General features: G+C 32.2%; 3 protein-coding genes across 3 annotated transcripts; 1 reads left to right on the forward strand and 2 right to left on the reverse strand.

Moving 5' to 3' along the window:
* Positions 1–2,878: 2,878 nt before the first annotated feature.
* LOTGIDRAFT_178960 (hypothetical protein) lies at positions 2,879–3,657 on the reverse strand (the record flags this gene model as incomplete). Its single annotated transcript, XM_009061220.1, has 3 exons — positions 2,879–3,023; positions 3,188–3,309; positions 3,538–3,657. 3 exons carry the CDS (start codon positions 3,655–3,657, stop codon positions 2,879–2,881), a joined length of 387 nt encoding a protein of 128 aa, XP_009059468.1.
* A 4,513-nt stretch (positions 3,658–8,170) lies between these two features.
* LOTGIDRAFT_77052 (hypothetical protein) lies at positions 8,171–8,575 on the reverse strand (the record flags this gene model as incomplete). The annotated part of the gene is made up of 1 exon (XM_009061061.1): positions 8,171–8,575. A coding segment is annotated over one exon (405 nt), but the record flags the coding sequence as incomplete, so codon positions are not given.
* A 1,534-nt stretch (positions 8,576–10,109) lies between these two features.
* Positions 10,110–17,905, forward strand: LOTGIDRAFT_204295 (hypothetical protein). The gene is made up of 11 exons (XM_009061221.1): positions 10,110–10,235; positions 11,120–11,253; positions 11,518–11,783; positions 11,963–12,045; positions 12,203–12,338; positions 13,721–13,868; positions 14,142–14,264; positions 15,280–15,415; positions 15,664–15,761; positions 16,163–16,274; positions 16,519–17,905. Exons 2-11 carry the CDS (start codon positions 11,180–11,182, stop codon positions 16,651–16,653), a joined length of 1,311 nt encoding a protein of 436 aa, XP_009059469.1. The 5' UTR covers positions 10,110–10,235; positions 11,120–11,179; the 3' UTR covers positions 16,654–17,905.
* The last annotated feature ends 380 nt before the right edge of the window (positions 17,906–18,285 follow it).

An 18,285-nucleotide genomic window follows, 5' to 3' on the forward strand; every position in this document is an offset into this window, starting at 1 on the left:
AAAGTAAATTTTAGCCGGAAACTTTTCATTCCTCAATATTAAGGAGTTGCACGTTAAAGATCCCTCGAATGTTAGAAATCGGAAAAGAGTAGACTTATGACACAAAAATGCCCTCATTGCACACTGCATGACATTTCCTGTCTTCATTAGATCAATTAGGTGCAGAAGAGTTACTTTACTGTCGGACGTAAAAACTCTCAGTCTAATTAAAATTAGGCCATTTGTTTCGTTTCGAATGCTTTATTAGCTATGTACGTAACCGAGGCATATTAGACTAGCTTATCAAGTCCGTTAGTCTAATACGCCTCGGAATCATAGACATACTATTATAGTATAACCGGTAGTAGACTACTTTCAATTTCACTAGCTCAAAATTTCCCAGGTCATCATATATAGAATTTTCTAGGAGACTTTAAGGATTGGTCAGGCTTTCATTCAACGTATTGGAAAGCTTTCAATGAGATTTCTGAAATACGTTGTTGAAGGTTGAATTCCGTGTTTTAACATGGGAAGAGATGGCAAATGAATTAGTGGAGTCCCACGATACGTATTCAGAAGTGCCGACACCAGTCTTCTCAGGCAGGAGATACAACAGAAGGCCGGCCGACTGGATTGGGGGAGGGGAGTTCTTAAATTCAATGTGGAACCATGGGCGCAAACCTTCAAAAAATAAATATCGATTTCGAGCATTCCGACGTCATTTATTAGAACATAGAAATCATATTTCTTTAATATTAGAAATAAGATGGGGGTACTAAATTTTGCAGCGTTTATTAGATCTTCGACCATGTTAAAACGTTAAAATCTGAATCAAAATCAGAAAAAACTGCACACTCAGGAGTGTTTGAGAGAACATCAGAAGTACACTCAGATGTCATCTACAAAGAGAATTCATCTTTTAAGACAACACATTACTGAAACCCATCCAGTCTTTCTTTTATATCTCATACATATTCTCAATTCTACAAATTGGTTGAAGGCCAGTTTATTTCTCAGATGGCATTAACACTGTGAAACTTTGGGGAGTAAAAAGATTGACTAATAAACAAGAATGGCTTCAAGAAATAATGTAGTTGTCATGGGCGAGGACTTTTTTTCTTGTAAAAAGGTGAGGACTGAGCTGTGGATAACCACAATTATGGTCATAATATAAAACAAGTGGTTGATTAACAAGATACGCCCACTTTCCTGATACATTTTCAGTATATCAAGGGCAGTCACCTATCTGTGTCAAATCATACCAAAACTTTAATTTGTGCAAGATATCGATTTAAACAAACACACATTATTTAATAAAATTCTGACATAAACTGTCACCTGTAACGCTAAGAAATTTTGATGCATTTTTACTAAGTCATGGGCAATAATTCAAATTCCGTTAATCGAAAAATTGTCAAATTTAATCTTGACTAAGATCTCATCATTATAAATGATCATACCAAATTTCATTTGAATCAGATGAAAACTGTAGTCTCTATTGTGTTCACAAACAAATTTTTGACGCGTTTTTCATACATCAAGGGCAATAACACAAAAACCATTCATCGAAAGATAGCCAAATTCGAACTTGTCCAAGGTCTCATTATAAATATTCACACCAAATTTCATTGAAATTGGATAAAAACGTTAGTCTCTATTGTGTTCACAAGCCAATTTTGACGCGTTTTGGCTAAGTCAAGGGCAATAACTCAAGATAGCTTGTGTTGCAAGGTAACATACACCCACTGGCAGCTGTCAGAAATAATAAAACAGTCTTAAGTGACTAAAGTATGAATTTTCTCATATTGAAGAAATTATTTATGCTGAATAATTCCACAAATTTTTTTTAAATCAATATCAATAACCCAAATACGACAAACAATTAAATCACACAGCTCTAATCAAGGACAAAAAAACAACTTTTGACGCGTGTTTACAAAGTCAAGGGCAATAACTCAAAAAATGTTCATCAAAAATATCTCATGTTAGAACTTGTCCGAGATCAATTCCAATGATCACACCAAGTTTCATCAGAATCAGTTGAAAACTGTAGCTTCTATTGTGCTCGCGAACAAATTTTGACGCGTTTTTACAAAGTCAAGGGCAATAACTCGAAAACCGTTCATCAAATATGCATCAAGTTAGAACTTGTCCGAGATCTTATCAATTCCAATGATCACACCAAGTTTCATCAGAATCGGTTGAAAACTGTAGCTTCAATCCTGCTCACTAACTATTTTTAACAAACTTCGACGCATTTTAACAAAGTCAAGGGCAGTAACTCAAAAACCGTTCATCCAAAATGCATCAAGTTAGAACTTGTCCAAGATCTTATCAATTCCAATGATCACACCAAGTTTCATCAGAATCGGTTGAAAACTGTAGCTTCAATCCGGCTCACGAACTATTTTTAACAAATTTCAACGCGTTTTAACAAAGTTAAGGGCAATAACTCAAAAACCGTTCATCGAAAATGTCAAATTCGAACTTGCCCGAGATCTTATCAATCTAAAGCATCACAATCAGATAAAAACTGTAGTCTCTATAGTGCTCACAAGAAATGTTGATGGACGGACCGACGGACAGGGGCGACGACAATATAAGACCACATATTCATGAGGGCGTATAAAAATCCATTCATCGAAAAATCGTGAATATCGAACTTGTCCAATATCTCATCAACATAAATGAACCCCCCAAATTTCATTTGAATCAGATGAAAACTGTAGTCTTTATCGCGTTCACAAGCCAATTGTGGACAGATGGACCGACGGACATGGGTAACGACAATATACGTCCACATTATAATGTGGGAGTATACCACAATGTGGGCGTATAAAAAAAATCCATTTTTGTAAAAATGATTTATTTATGAACATAAATCATTAAATACAAAAATTTATTCATCTCCTTCCTCTTCTTCATCATCTTGGTTAATCTGGAAATAACGCAACTCGTATGATTCTTTATCACTGGAGACCACGCGTAACCAATCTCTCAAGCTATTCTTCTTTAAATATTTCTTGGTTAAATATTTCAAATATCTACAAAAATACAAGACAAATATAGCATTAAATCCGTTTTAACCCATGTGGACACTTAACTTCATTTATCAAATTCTTAGGCTTCTTTTAATGATGACAACTGAATCATCATCGATAAAATTAGATCTGGGTAAAGATATTTCAATTAATAGAAAAGATCTCACCTTTTAGAGAACTTGATTTCAGAGCTGACAACAATTCTGTTCTTGTTTCTCTCGATATTGATCAGTTTGCCCAAATTGTTGGTTCTGCCATCAACCTTAATACGTTCATGTAAATATTTCTCCTGGAGTAAAGAGCAGATGTAAGGCGTTAGGGAAGATAACCCTAACTTGCACTCAGGGAAGATAACCCTAGTGCCAAAAACAATATTACATCACAATTTATAAATCATCCTCAAAAATATTAGATAATTATGATTAAATAATGATCTTAAACAAAATAAAACCAAGGAATTTTAGTCCAACCATAACAATTTTCTTGTTAAATTATTCAACAAGACATGATTACTCACAAAGTTGTTGACATCCATTATGCCATCTTCAACTGGATGTGTACAATCAACTGAAAATTTCAAAATTTTCTTCTTATTTCTTGCACCTTTACCAGGTTTGCCAGGTTTCTTGCCCTTCATTTGTCGCTTTGTCTGAAATTACAAAATTTACTCAGTAATCGGTTGATGTTAAAACATAATGATATAAGGCATACTTCAGAGAATATTTCAATTTTGTGGTTGGAAAGAAAAATAGCTAAAAAAAGCTGGAGATTTCAATTGTTCTACAAGGTTTATATTTTCAAAGAATGAAAACCATGTATAGCGGTAAAAAAAATATTTTAACAAAATATGCGTACAAATAAATTTTTGCGTTTTCCTCGACAAGTAATTCCGTGTCATGTATCGTAAGAGGTTTCAAGTGGTCACCCACGATATACTGTATTATCATAAGAGTTTTTGGTTCAATAGGCCGTTGACCTCAAATTGTTATACAAGGTTTATATTTTCAAAGAATGAAAACCACGTATAGCGGTAAAAAAAATAATAAAAAAGATTTCAACAAATTACGCATACAAATAGTTTTTTGCGTTTTACTCGAAAAGTAATTCCACGCCATATCGTTATACTTCTACGAGGTTTCAAGATGTCACCCACGATATACCAGTAATAGGGTGTTCAGTGACGTCACGCAATCTTGTCTAAAATGGCGAAATCGTCACCTTCACGTCTTTAACAGATCATCATCTAATTCCACAATTTTTTAACCAGATATGTTATACATCACTAAAAGTGGAATTGATTAAGCTTTTTAACAATAATTGTAATGATTTTTTGTATCGGTGCTATCTCGAGAAATTGTAAGTTGAAGTCGAATTTTCGGCCATCTTCTCGCTCATGGCACAACTTTCCGCGAAAATGGATGCTTTTTTTAAACGAATTTCCGGGAGAATTGGCTGGACCAATTTTGACAAAATTGGTATTGTTGGATAGCCAGATAGATAAAGTTTATGAATCTAGGTGAAATAATTTTTTTTTTTAATTTTTGTGAAAATAGTGCCGAATTTTCTGGAAAACCTCAAAAAATTTTGTATTTTCCGAGGCGCAAAAAAATTATTTCAGTCAGATTATATTTGTATGTTTATTCCCCCAAATCCCAGTTTTTGTGTTTTTTAATTTCGTTCAGCCAGTTCTCCCGGAAATTGAAATTGAAAAAAATCATTCAAAAATCATCGTGAATATTGCTAACATTTGGTTGCTTAGTCATTGCAATAAATGTAATTCAACGTTCGCATTCAAATGTCCAGATTTTCATAGTTCCTCCTCCAGAAATATTTGAATTGATTCACGAATGTTTACTTTCATTTCTCTCACTCTCAACCTTTTCTTTACAACATCTGTGTAGGGAGTTGGTTGGACGTCATTAAGTCCATATGCATAGGATAGGCTTAGTTTGATCTACTCTAAAACTAGAAAATCTGAGATATTACCATTCAAATATTTGGGGCCTTTACCTATACATATAATCTACATGGAATTATTTTGATGATTTTCTTTATTTTATTACAGATGCTTATATGTTTTATGTGATATTAATTAAATAATCAGTTCTCAGATGTGAAGGTAAGTGAATTTTTTAATGGGAAAGAATTAAATATCATAAGTGACAGTAGATCTAGTTTAGTCGACCTAAGCTAAATTCAAAATAAAACCCACATTAATTAGGGAAACATATTTTATTGATACCGGTAACGATTAAATGAAATAGGTTCCCCATAGATTTTCAACATCTTATGTAAGCTACTCAAAACCCCCTTTTTCTTTATTTTGTAGATGGAGAAGGAAAAACAGAAAACAGTGTAAAGCATCAAGAATAAGTAATAACCCTAGGTTAGGGTTAGCACCCAAAATTTTATAACTTTTTAATTTTTTTTTATTTTTATTATTATTATTTCAGGAGTGCTATGTTTTGGACTGCTCAGTGATATGTAAATACAAGTCAACTTGACATAGACAAATTTGCAGCGCTGTCTTTGACCAAGGTAGAATTCACTGCCTAAGAGGTTCTAAGTTTTGATTATAAAGTGATATGTGACTTCAATTCAATTTGTGGTCAAAGGGAGACAATTTCCTGTGACCAAGTTAGTTTTTAGGACTTTAATATTTTGTTTTAAATTTTTTTTAAATTTTTTTATATATATTTTTTTCTTTGAATTCTTTCAGGGGTTTTAATATTATACAGCAAGGTTCGATGTGATTAATTCTGGTACCATTAGAATCCTGTAAAAAAGAGCTTTAAAATGATATATTACAAGTGTATATTAAGTGAATGAAAATTTTTTTTTCATTTTTAGGAACTATTTGCATCATCGCGTCGAAGTGGCGGCCATTTTGAATTTGCCATGGAAACGAAGCATGTAAATTTTAATCTTAAAATGGTAATTTCTCTAAATTGTCTTGGAATTTCGACATTTAATGTTAAATACAACATCAAAATATGAATTAAAGTGGGAATAATTATGAAGAACGGTAATTTATACGTCTTTTAGAAACAAAATGGCCGCTTTAAATTCTGCGGAAATTTTTTTTGAAGTCGATTTCATTGCAAATGGTCCAAAATTTTACGAAACTGAAAGAATTTTGTAAATATTTTGAAAATTAAAAAAGTTATTTGCATTTAAGTGTGTTTTATTTCATTAAAACTCTCACTTTTTGTGCCGTTAACCTTTGACCTTTTTGTTGATTGCTCTAGCATTGTAAACAAAAAATAACCTGAACACCCTACCAGTAAGAATATTAGTGCTCTATTAAATCTTTAATCTGGTTCGATTAGAGAGTAATTACGACTTTTTGTCTGTAACATTCGCTCCCTAGATAGGAAAGGAAATTAAACATATTAAAAGTGTTAAATGATACCCATCATCTTCAATTCAAAATTTAATTTTACTTAAATCAAATATTAGATCAGTTTCTGATATAATTTATATAGGAGGAATGTTCTCAACAAGAAATTAGAAGTGGTAATTACTAGGATGTCCAAGAGGTAGACATCACTGGGATGAAATCAAAAACAAATTCCAGACATTTGGGAGTCGAAAACATCACGAAAATTGAAAAAAAAGCTAATTGAACGAGCACGTGGCTTAGCATACGTACTGGTGCCATGGCGGTCGATTGTAGAAAGAACGATGATGGTTATGCGCATGTCAAAGTAATCTCGGTTTCCCAGTTGGCAAATTCTTTTGAGCTTTTTTTAAACAAAATCCGAAATACTGGGACCATATATTATAACCTTAGGACTGAGACATCTGAAATATATTTTCCCTTTTTTTTCTCAAGTCTCAGTTAAAGTAGACCTACATTTAAGGGATTTTAAAGAGGTTTTTAAAACTTTTTATGTATCGGAAACACAGTTAGCATCGATTTGCCCAATTCAAAATTTCAGTTCGACCACGATTGGACAGACGGATTTGACCATTCACAATCTGCAATATAAGAATTTTCAGGACAGAGTCATTTTCATTGGAATGTAGGTATCTAGACGTTCAGTGGGATATTTAATAGCCTTCACCCTGTTTCTCATTAGCAATTGTTCTTGCCATCGATAGTCGATAGTCTAATTATATGTATTTGCTTGGATGTTCAACTGGTAAATTGTAATTTCAGCTATCCGTATAATAGGCTAAAACTTAATTTAAGACAACCGTATGTGATACTTTTTTTTATATATATATATAAACAATAAAGAATAAAAACAAAGGTAGATTAATCCAATATTCTTATGTTCTTATGTTTGTTTTCCGGTGAAGTTTCCTACATTTGGCGTGGACTCCATTACTAAGAGGGAATAAAGAAAGATACTATTTATTCGACAACTGTTGATATTGTCCTTGAAAGTACAGACATTATGAAATGCTCCGACTGCACCTTTTTCTGTTAAATCACGTTGTGAATTCTTATGGATAGTTTCAGCAAAAACTAGATCTCGTTGACAGCCATATTAGATATTGATTTTTTTCGTTAAATCTGATTCGATCAAAAACTGTTATAGGCTACTAGGCCTATGTAATGATGATACGTCAATGATTTTGCAATATAAACGTGTCAGCCCATTTATTGTGAATCCAAAAACGTTTAAGACGTCATTACTAAAGCGAAAGTTAGAAAAAATTCCCTTGAAAATACCTTTGAGCAAATTGTGAGTAAATTTTTATTTTTGCTATTTTCGGAAAATTCAACAGGTATGTTTGAGATCGTGTAAAAGGATAAAAGATTTCAAAATTTCGGGCAATTTTAAAATTTCAACTTTGGCTACTATACGTCGTCCAAGGCGTTTCCGTATAACACATCTACAGCTGTCTTTTAGTGTTCGTGGTTTACAAAACATCACTTTTAGATACTCATGTAGTAAAACATCTTTTTCACAGTACGGTAAATAATTCAAATACTGATAATAACCACATCCGCTAGATATTAAAAACTCTACAATTCTTCGATTTAAATAATTGATGGCTAATAAAATTGGTGTAGAAGGAATAACAGGAAGGTTAGTTTGCTTGAAAATGGCCAGTTGTGGATTATTTTGTCCTTTTATGTCGACATGACAATTTTCAAAAACCAACCAACGCACACCCAGCCAATTATAATTTTGAACAGCAATATGTAAAGGAGTGTAGCCTATATTATCACAGAGGTTTATATCACAATTGGCGTTAGTTAATAATTGAACACATAAATATGCATTGTTTTTGCCTAAAGTATTATCGTAAGGTTCCAGTGCTCGATGTAGAGCAGATTGTCCTTGACTATCTTGAGCAGTAATGTCACAATTGGAGGAGAGGAGTAGTTCCACACATTTTACACGACCTTTAAATGCAGCGATTATAAGAGGAGTTTGACCAAGTTTATCTGGGTAGTTGATATCAATCCATGGAATACATAATAAATATTCTACGCTGTCTATACTAGAATTTTTAACGGCAATATGGAGACCAGTTTCCCCTGAATTTGCTGTAGCGTTAACATTGGCCCCTCGACAGTGCAGCATTTCTAGAACATCAACATGGTTATATCTGAAAGACAAAAATAATAATAAACTCCTTTCTGTGGACACAGATTTTTTTCTTTTTAGGTAATTATATGCCATTTGCCCCATTTCATCTCAAAAGAAGCCGTCACGTGACAAACTGGGTGTCAATATTTGCTGAAGAGCGTTTTACTTACCTACAAGCTCTAATGAAAACAGTTTCGCCAAACACATAATCCTTGGTTTCAATGGAAATACCAGCATTGAGGAATTCCTCCAAGCGGTTGATATGACCTAGGGCTGAAGCCATAAAAAACAATTTCTTTTGTTCAGACGTTTCTTCGTCGCTTTCATCATCATCTTGTGGCGCGGCAAACCAATTAAATTCCATCATTTATATTACTGAAACAAATTTATACAATTTTAATAACAGAAGAAAATCTTATTCTATTTTTCATAACAGACGAGATGATATGAACTCAATATTCAGCTTAATTAAATTTTAAGTAAAATTATCCTCCCTGTTTGAAAAACATAAGAGTAGGTCTAGTGATTTAGTTATGAATTTGAGCATTCATATCTAAACAGATTTCGGCCGTAACGGAGATAACTCATCAGAGACCTATAATAAAATGTGCTGGAATTTACTCAATCGATTCATTATTTCAAAACAAAACCAGAATGTTTCGGTTTAACAAAACTATACAGTAACTCGAACGCACATTCATAAAGAACCGATAACTAGTCTTTGATATCATTCTATGCTCGTTTCCACACACGTAATCACTGTTTGAATTTTAAGTTGTAAATTTCTTTATAGAAACCAAACTAAGAAAAACCTTACCTTATTCACAACCCGAAATTAATTCTTAGTAAAAAAAAAAAAACAGTCTTCATCGCTAAACGCATTCAACTTCATTCGAACGGGTAACTCTAGTTTACTATAACATCGATCCATCTCGATGCAGTCAACCATTAAATTCATAATATTGTCTCAGTTGATGATAAAAAAAACTATCCAATGTCTTTAATATATATTGTTATGTTATATCCTTAGCTCTACTAACTATTTTAAGATAATACTACATTTACTTTACTGTGCTTTGTGTTAAATTCCGGTACTAATGGTGTTTAAAACGTGGGAAGTCGACTCATCGTGGTCTTGCTTTTTTTACAAAAAAAAAGAGAAAAAAAAGGGAAAACATTTTATGTGTCCATTAGTAAGCTCAAGAGTAACAAACTGATCAAAAGTCTGATATGAAAATAGTATTCAAATCTTCCTAATTGTTTTTAATTGTATGCTAACAAATAAAGCTAAAAAGAGTCCTGCTTCGGAGTCTCGAATGTCATATTTTAAAAGTAAACATACAATGACTGTCATGTTGTTCAAGTCTAGATACTGGGCAATGAACTTGCTACGGATTAGAAATAGATCTTGAAAACCATTTTCTTTTTAACGTAAAATATATTTCCCTTGAAAGCGCAAAAGGATGTTTGATCATGGTTTAATAAATGACCAAAATAATCTCTTTTCCTATATTTTGAAGAGTGAATTGTTTCATTGATCCAAAAATGTATGACTGTACACCAATTTCAAGTTCGATCCGTAACTTTTATTACCAACAATTTCACAGGAAACACCCCCATCATCATAATTTTGAGTTAATTATGCCGCAAATATAACCTTATCAAGGTAATGTAATTGTTAGTACTGAAAATTCAGACTTAATCAATGTTCTTCTATTATTGTTCACTTGTATGCATAATGCGAATGTGAAAAAATATGTTGAAAATGGCTTCGACCTGATGTCAAAAATAACAAACATCATCATTCATTACAAAATACAAGTTAGCGTCGAACAGTAACCGTTGTTATTTCCATCGATGGTTTAGTCTATAGGGTTAATTCAAAAGAATTCAGTGACTGACTCACTTAGTTATTCTGTTTGGTTGATATTATTTGTTTAATAGAATTCTACTTTCTAAACAATAGGCCTACTGACAATTTTAGACTGGATTCATAAATATCTTAATCTGTTCCAATTTGTGACAGAGTGAAAGTAGGTGTGTAGGATATTTTGACAGCTTCTGAAGTTCACGTTATTTAGACAGCAACACTTACCGACTTCATGTAGTAACTGTGGGGCCTCCTGCAGAGTTACTCAAGTTACCATGTCTTGTCATCTAGGTTAGCAATGCAGTGGAAGAGGAGGTGAAAATTTGCCGACTTTAGGTCTATTCTTCTCTCCTGCCAAGCATAAGATTTTAAGTTATGATCTTGCTAGATGTAACTTTGTAATTAACAATTGAACAAGGCAATCTTTCTTAACCATGGTCCTCTTGATTTCTTCAGGAATGAGAGATGAAGACAACAAGTTCATGGAAGTGAGGAATGATATGCTCTTGGAATTCAATTGCCATGTTGGCTAAGTCATGACAAATGACTGGGGTCATCTGCATACTTGATGACAAGATTAATACTCAATCGAAAGGATTCTCACTTTGAATATACGCAATTTTGGTTTCCTGTACAATATCAGTGGTTCCAATTCCTTAAAACTTTGTTTTATATTTTAGATATTATTGGTGTATTTTATTAAGTGCTGAGGTTTAAGCCTCATACTAGAAACCTATAAAATGATTGGTGGTATGTTCATATATAACCATAAAGGTGAAGTTCTCATCTCCCGAGTTTACAGAGATGATATTGGGTAAGTTTATGGTCATGTTTTCTTATTCCATTGAAGAACGTACTTTAAATTGTTTCTGTTTATATATTTTCTTGGAACTTAAATGAGAAATGATAAATAAAGTTTGACTCTGTTTGCAAACATTCTTCTTATCCAAATTATTTTAAGAGTTTTTAAATAACAGGGCTCCACTTTATTACAGTGTTTTTAATTCTGTAATTCTTATTTTTTGTTTCCCTTTTATATTTTTTATGTTACCATTTTAATTTTTACCGTTATTTTCAGACGTAATGCTGTGGATGCTTTTAGAGTGAATGTAATTCATGCCAGACAGCAAGTTAGATCTCCTGTCACTAACATAGCACGAACTAGTTTCTTTCATGTGAAACGATCTAACATCTGGTTAGCTGCAGTCACCAAACAAAATGTCAATGCAGCCATGGTCTTTGAATTTCTATTCAAAATGGTAGAAGTTATGCAGTCTTACTTTGGAAAAATTTCTGAAGATAACATCAAAAATAACTTTGTTTTGATCTATGAAATTTTGGATGGTAGGTGATAAATCCCTATTATATTTCTTTATGTAGAAACTTTTTAAGGATATATTTGCAACTCATACTAAGACAGCATGTCAAAAAAATTATGTTTACATTACTTTTTCTATCTGTCTTGTTAGACTAGTCAGTTTTTATATTAATGGTTGTAATTGAAATATTTTTTATTTTTACAGAAATATTAGATTTTGGTTATCCCCAGAATACAGACACTGGTATTTTGAAAACATTTATTACTCAACAAGGTGTAAAATCACAGGTAAATCAATAGTTCAGCCTTCAGTGTACCAATTAGACTAAATCCATAATCATGATTTAACATAATTAAGCTCATTTTGCTGATAATGTTTATAAGGACAGCTAGTATTATTAGTATATAAGCTTATAAATACAAAATATATTTGTATTATTTTCAGTCCAAGGAAGAAACCGCACAGATTACATCCCAAGTTACAGGACAGATTGGATGGCGCCGTGAAGGTATTAAATATCGACGCAATGAATTATTCCTGGATGTCCTGGAATCTGTTAATCTCTTGATGTCTCCTCAAGGTAATGCTTTCCTTATTGAAACAGATATTTTATTAACAATAATCTAGGTATCTTCAGTAGCATTTACGTTAAGTGTCCTAGGTGACTAAAAGATAGAAAGGACACTTCTCTCATTTCAGGTTTGTATTTTTCTTATTGAGTTGCTAATTTCTATTGTATATTTACAAATATAGTAGACTAGTGTAAATAGTTGACTTAATCATAATGAATTGATATGATTTGAATTTTTCATGATTTTAGATTTGGCTAGTTCTACTCAAAATTGGTTTAGCTTGATTCTAAACTGCTGATTTTAGAGTAGTTCTGTTGCTTTAAACTTTCACAGCCAGACATTTAGCATGAAAATTAAAAATTGACAAGAGTCATGATTTCAATTACATCAAACATCTTTCTTAAAAAATGAATTACAGTGAATGCAATATGATATGTACTGGCAGTTTGTATTTGAAATATTGTTACTAATGATCTATTTTTTTTCTTTTTAAAATTTTTTATATTTAAACTTTCAAGAAGAAGTTTTTCGTACTAGCTAAAAGGGAGCTATGATTATTTTCTATGAGTTTTCTATCTGTTTGAAATATTGAAACTAGAATTTCAGAAGGGATAGCAAACACTTTACTTTTGAGATTTGATTAGTTTGATTTCAATATCATTTTATTTCATATTGAAGCCAAAACTCGGTATTTCAAATTGAATAGAAAATATTTTTACTTGGATATATTCATTGTTCCCTTTTTCTTGAATTTCTGCTTTACAACAATACATTCAGCTACTGGTTACTTCAATATATTTTTCTTCAATTTTCCTACCTGATTTCTTCACGCCAATGTTTATTGAAGGATTAAGGGTCATTCATTATTGTTACTAGAAATTCAAAAGTTTGCTTTATATTGAGCTAGAATTTACTAACCATTTTCTGAATTATTTTTTAATTTTCTTTGAAATCTCTTTTTTTGTTCTAAATTTTCTTTATTAAAAACAGTAAAATGTTTATATGGTATAACCTTTCTGAAAGGTTTTAAACATGTTTATGTCAGTCAGATTGAAAACATTGCTAATAATGAATTTATAACCTTTGCCAATATTGACAGTTAAATTTGGCTCTTTACAAGACAGCAATATTGCTTTATTAGGTTACAAAGAGTGTCCGATCTAATGAAATTCACGAGATAATTTTAAGGACCAGTCCAGTTAAGGTCATCATGATTGCCTCCTGAAATAGGACATGAATTAATATTATACTTATACTCTTACTATAAGTTACAAATAGGACACATTATCATATTGAGCAGACCACCCTTAGCTAGATTTTTGGATGAAATTAGCGTTAAGAGTCCCTTACCTGTTTAGGCTCTGATAATTACTTCTAAGATTATAAATAGGACAAGTATTGAGTGCCCATGTAGCTGGGCGTATCGTTATGAAGAGTTATTTAAGTGGTATGCCAGAGTGTAAATTTGGTATTAATGATAAGTTATTGATGGAGAGTAAAGGAAAGAGTAGTTTAGATGATAGTAGCCGTGGTGGAAGGTAGGTTCAATCTCTGATAGTCTTAAGAGGCAGAGGTTAGGGTGATAAAAAGGTCATAAGTAACTATTTAACAGAAAGCATTGGTACAGGCTTAAAACTATATTCACTGATGTAAAGATTAATATGTTAAAATGGAAATTTGTAGTAATTTTAGCATAGCATAAATTTAGGCATTACATCATGGAATGCTGTGTACCTTGTAAATGAAATAAAATAGGATGGTAATCAAGAGTATTATATTATGTAGGAGTAAAATTGCTAATTGTATTTCAGTTCTGCTAAAACAGCTATTGCTATTGATGATTGTCAGTTCCACCAGTGTGTTAAACTAAGTAAATTTGAAACTGAACATAGTATTAGTTTTATACCACCAGATGGCGAGTATGAATTGATGAAGTAAGTAATACACTGTAGGTTAGATTGATATTTAAGTAAAACTTTTGGGATAATGCGTTAAATTTGGCTTGTATGCTCGAAAAAAGCTGCAAATTTTATCTGATCTTGATGAAACTTAGTATGCATGTATATATTGTTGAGATCTCGGTCAAGTTTGAAATTGGTAATAATCGGAAGAATGGTTTCAGAGTTATTGCCTTAAATTTTGCTTGTATGCACGATGAAGGCTGCAAATTTTATCTGATCTTGAAACTTAGTATGCATGTATATATTGTTGGGATCTCGGTCAAGATCGAAATTGGTAATAATCGGAAGTATGGTTTCAGAGTAATTGCCCTTGACTTAGTAAAAACGCGTTAAATTTGGCTTGTATGCATGATAAAGACTGCAATTTTTATCTGATCTTGAAACTTAGTATGCATGTATATTGATGAGATCTCGATCAAATTTGAATTTGGTCATAATCGGATGAATGGCTTTGGAGTTATTACCCTTGACTTGGTAAAAATGCTTCAAATTTGGCTTGTAGTCATGATACAGGGTGCAGTTTTTATCTGATCTTGATGAAACTTGGTATGCATGTATAAACTGATGAGATCTCAAGTTCAAGTGGTAATAATTGGATGAATAGTTTTTTTAGTTATTGCCCTTGAATTAATTCAATGCGTCTAATTTGTAGGCCTGGTACAGAGACCTAAGTGAGCTTGAAATTAGTAACAATCGGATGATTGGTTTCACATATTAAACCACTAGAGACTTTGTTATCATTTCTGACAGCTGATAGTGGGCGTATGTTACCTTGCCTGGCAAGGTATCTTTGAATGTGACATATCTGCATTCATACCGTTCGATTGGAGGCATAACATGTTCGGAACTCTCCAATTGAGTACTACCTGACAATTCGGACAGAGTGCTTTCCCTTGAAAAACAGAAAATGTTGACATTTTAATGATGTGCTTTTTATCTTAAGAGAAATGTTATTAAAGGGAACTAATTGTGAATGTTCTACTTTCAGATATCGTACAACTAAAGATATCAGTTTACCATTCCGTGTGATTCCACTAGTCCGTGAAATTGGTAGACAAAAGATGGAAGTAAAAGTTGTAGTCAAATCTAATTTCAAACCTTCACTATTGGCACAGAAAGTCGAGGTAAGAAAATATAGAATGATAATGTTTCATAGAATTTGAATGAGGTTTTCAGTTTGACTTTATACTAACTATACACAGAAAGTATCCTTTCAGATTTAAATCTCATTGTTTTAAGTATTTAACTAAAAGTAAAACCTTACAAAGCTAATTGATTCTTGTTTTTCACATTTCAACACAGAAAGTAATCAGTTATCATGTTTAAAATACAGTAGATTTCAATTTGAGAATATGTTTGATTACCATTGTAGGTACGAATTCCCACCCCCCTCAATACCAGTGGAGTTCAGGTTATCTGTATGAAAGGAAAGGCCAAATATAAAGCAAGTGAAAATGCTATAGTTTGGAAGTAAGTATTTTATCGAAGAAAGGTTTATTTTAAGCCCTGCACATTTTCTGAATATTATCATATATGTTTATAATTATCAGTATGTTTCATTTAATTTTGATGTCATAACTAATACTGATATTAGGGGGTGAAAACTGACACCGGGTCGACTCTCGAAAGCAAGGGCACAGGCATCAGAAAATTTCTTACCTTGAGGAGGATTCGAACCCATAACACCAAATAGCCTAGCAGACAACAATCTAACTCACTTTTCCGCTGCCAAAAAAAGGCAGTGTTCCAACTCGGCGTTAGAGGGAAGTATTGAAGTTGGAACGTTGTTAAGCCCTCAAGGAAATTTTCGATGAGTCAGATACAGGCAATGAAGTAAGTAAGTATCTTTTAACCTGAATTATTTATTATAGAATCAAGAGAATGGGTGGTATGAAGGAATGTCAACTTAGTGCTGAGATTGAACTACTAAATACTAATGATAAGAAGAAATGGACTAGACCTCCTATATCTATGAACTTTGAGGTTTGTTTTTAAGTAAATCATCTTTGTACTGTTGATTTTATTTTTCTTGCTTACAATAATGTTTATATGTGTGGAATGATTAAAAGAAAAGCATCCCTTATTGGTTGTTTCTTTATTTAATGAATTTATCACCAAGCATCTGTTGTTTCATACTCTTTGATGTATTTGATGCACAACACAACATAATATTAACATCAATATTGTCGTCTATAGTTAATTAATGCACCCTACTGTATTATTTCAGGTACCATTTGCCCCATCAGGATTTAAAGTACGTTATTTGAAAGTATTTGAACCGAAGATGAACTACAGTGATCATGATGTTATTAAGTGGGTACGATATATTGGGCGTAGTGGATTGTATGAAACCAGATGTTAACATAGTTTAATCACCATACTGTTAATACAGAACAACCCCTAAAACACTGCACCTTGCTGTTGAAACTCAATTTAACCCTACCAAAGTGATAATATTAGGAAACAGCACTTTAACAGCATCTATTTGTTAATAAAACTTGAAACAATGAATTTGAGTGAGTGGCCAATAATATGGGACAGATCACTGAAATCATTAGTTCATTTTGAAATTATATTTAACTTTAAGAGATATGAAAGATAAATCATTTTAATACCGCTCAGATCTAAAGGTCCAAGTGATGGCTTTATCATTAAATTCCTGAAATTACACAGCTGTAACTGCTTTAGTGACTACTAGAGTATATGTTACTCTATATCTGTATGTAAGGATCCTCTTGGGTAACTTCCAAAATCTATTTCTCTTTACTAGATGTTCTTTGGTGATGAATATTGGGTCGGTTGATTGATTATAGATAGGTGAATGTTTGCGTAAATTTTAGATTGAAATAGAGATTATTGCATTTGTTTTAAGTTTTGGATTGGAGATTATTTTTCGTTACTATGGTTATGTTATATTATTGGTGTCACAATATTAATGTATAAATGTGCAGATATAATGAACTTTTAGCCTTGGCTCTTAGCTGTGTAATGTTATCAACATATTGACATGTTTTGTAGTTTATCATCTATAGTTAACTTAGAATAATTAGATACAATGATAGCATAAGATAAACACCTTTTTAAATAAATATTCCTGTAAACAATAGTCAATATGCATGTGTCTTAATATATAAAGAAACTAGAAGATAGCAGATAAAATGTTGTTTTTTTTATATTAAAATCATGTATCAGTCAGATGTAAATGACTTAAAAAACATTGTCCAAACTAATCTTGCTATGTAAATGCTATGTTTTCATTTGTATAAGAATAGGAATTCATTGTGTGGATTGTATTTAGTGTTCTTATATGCTGTCAAATATGGAAAGTTAAAAAGTGCTTACATTAGATTGACACCCAAGGCAAGGCAAGTTTCTGTACACAGTTTAAGCATTGATTAAGTATAACATTCCATTCTATATAGAACAAAATTCTTAATGCCTTCTCAATATCTAAATTTGTATAATAAAGAACACTCATTAGTAACTTGAAAAATTTATATCATTGAGTAAAATTTTGTGAAGAATTAAGTACTTAAATTGTTGAATGTTCACTTCCTTGCAAATATATAATAGCTATATGTTCTAGATCATTAAAATATCTATCAACCCTCAAATATTGTTTTTTTTATACACCCACATCATACAGTGGACACAATTGTCGCCACCCCTGTCTGGTTTCCCATTACTTTCGAATGCGATGGAGAGTACAATCTAGTTCGAATTTTGACGAAACTTGGTATGTTTACTCATTTTGAAGTAATCTCTGTTGATTTTTAGGCATTTACGATGAACGCTTTTTAAGTTATAGCCGCTGACTGAGTCTGGCTTGTGAACACGGTAAAAACTTCAGTTTTGATCCGATTTTGACGAAACGTGCGTCTACTCACTGCTCCAACGTTGCACTAGCAGTTGTTGGTGGAGAATGGTTGACAACCTTAAAAAGATTGTATGTTAGCAAAAATATTTTGCAGAAACCCGGTTATAAAACCATCTT

Source organism: Lottia gigantea (genome assembly GCF_000327385.1).
Source record: "Lottia gigantea unplaced genomic scaffold LOTGIsca_46, whole genome shotgun sequence".
NCBI classification, from domain to species: Eukaryota; Metazoa; Mollusca; class Gastropoda; family Lottiidae; genus Lottia; species Lottia gigantea.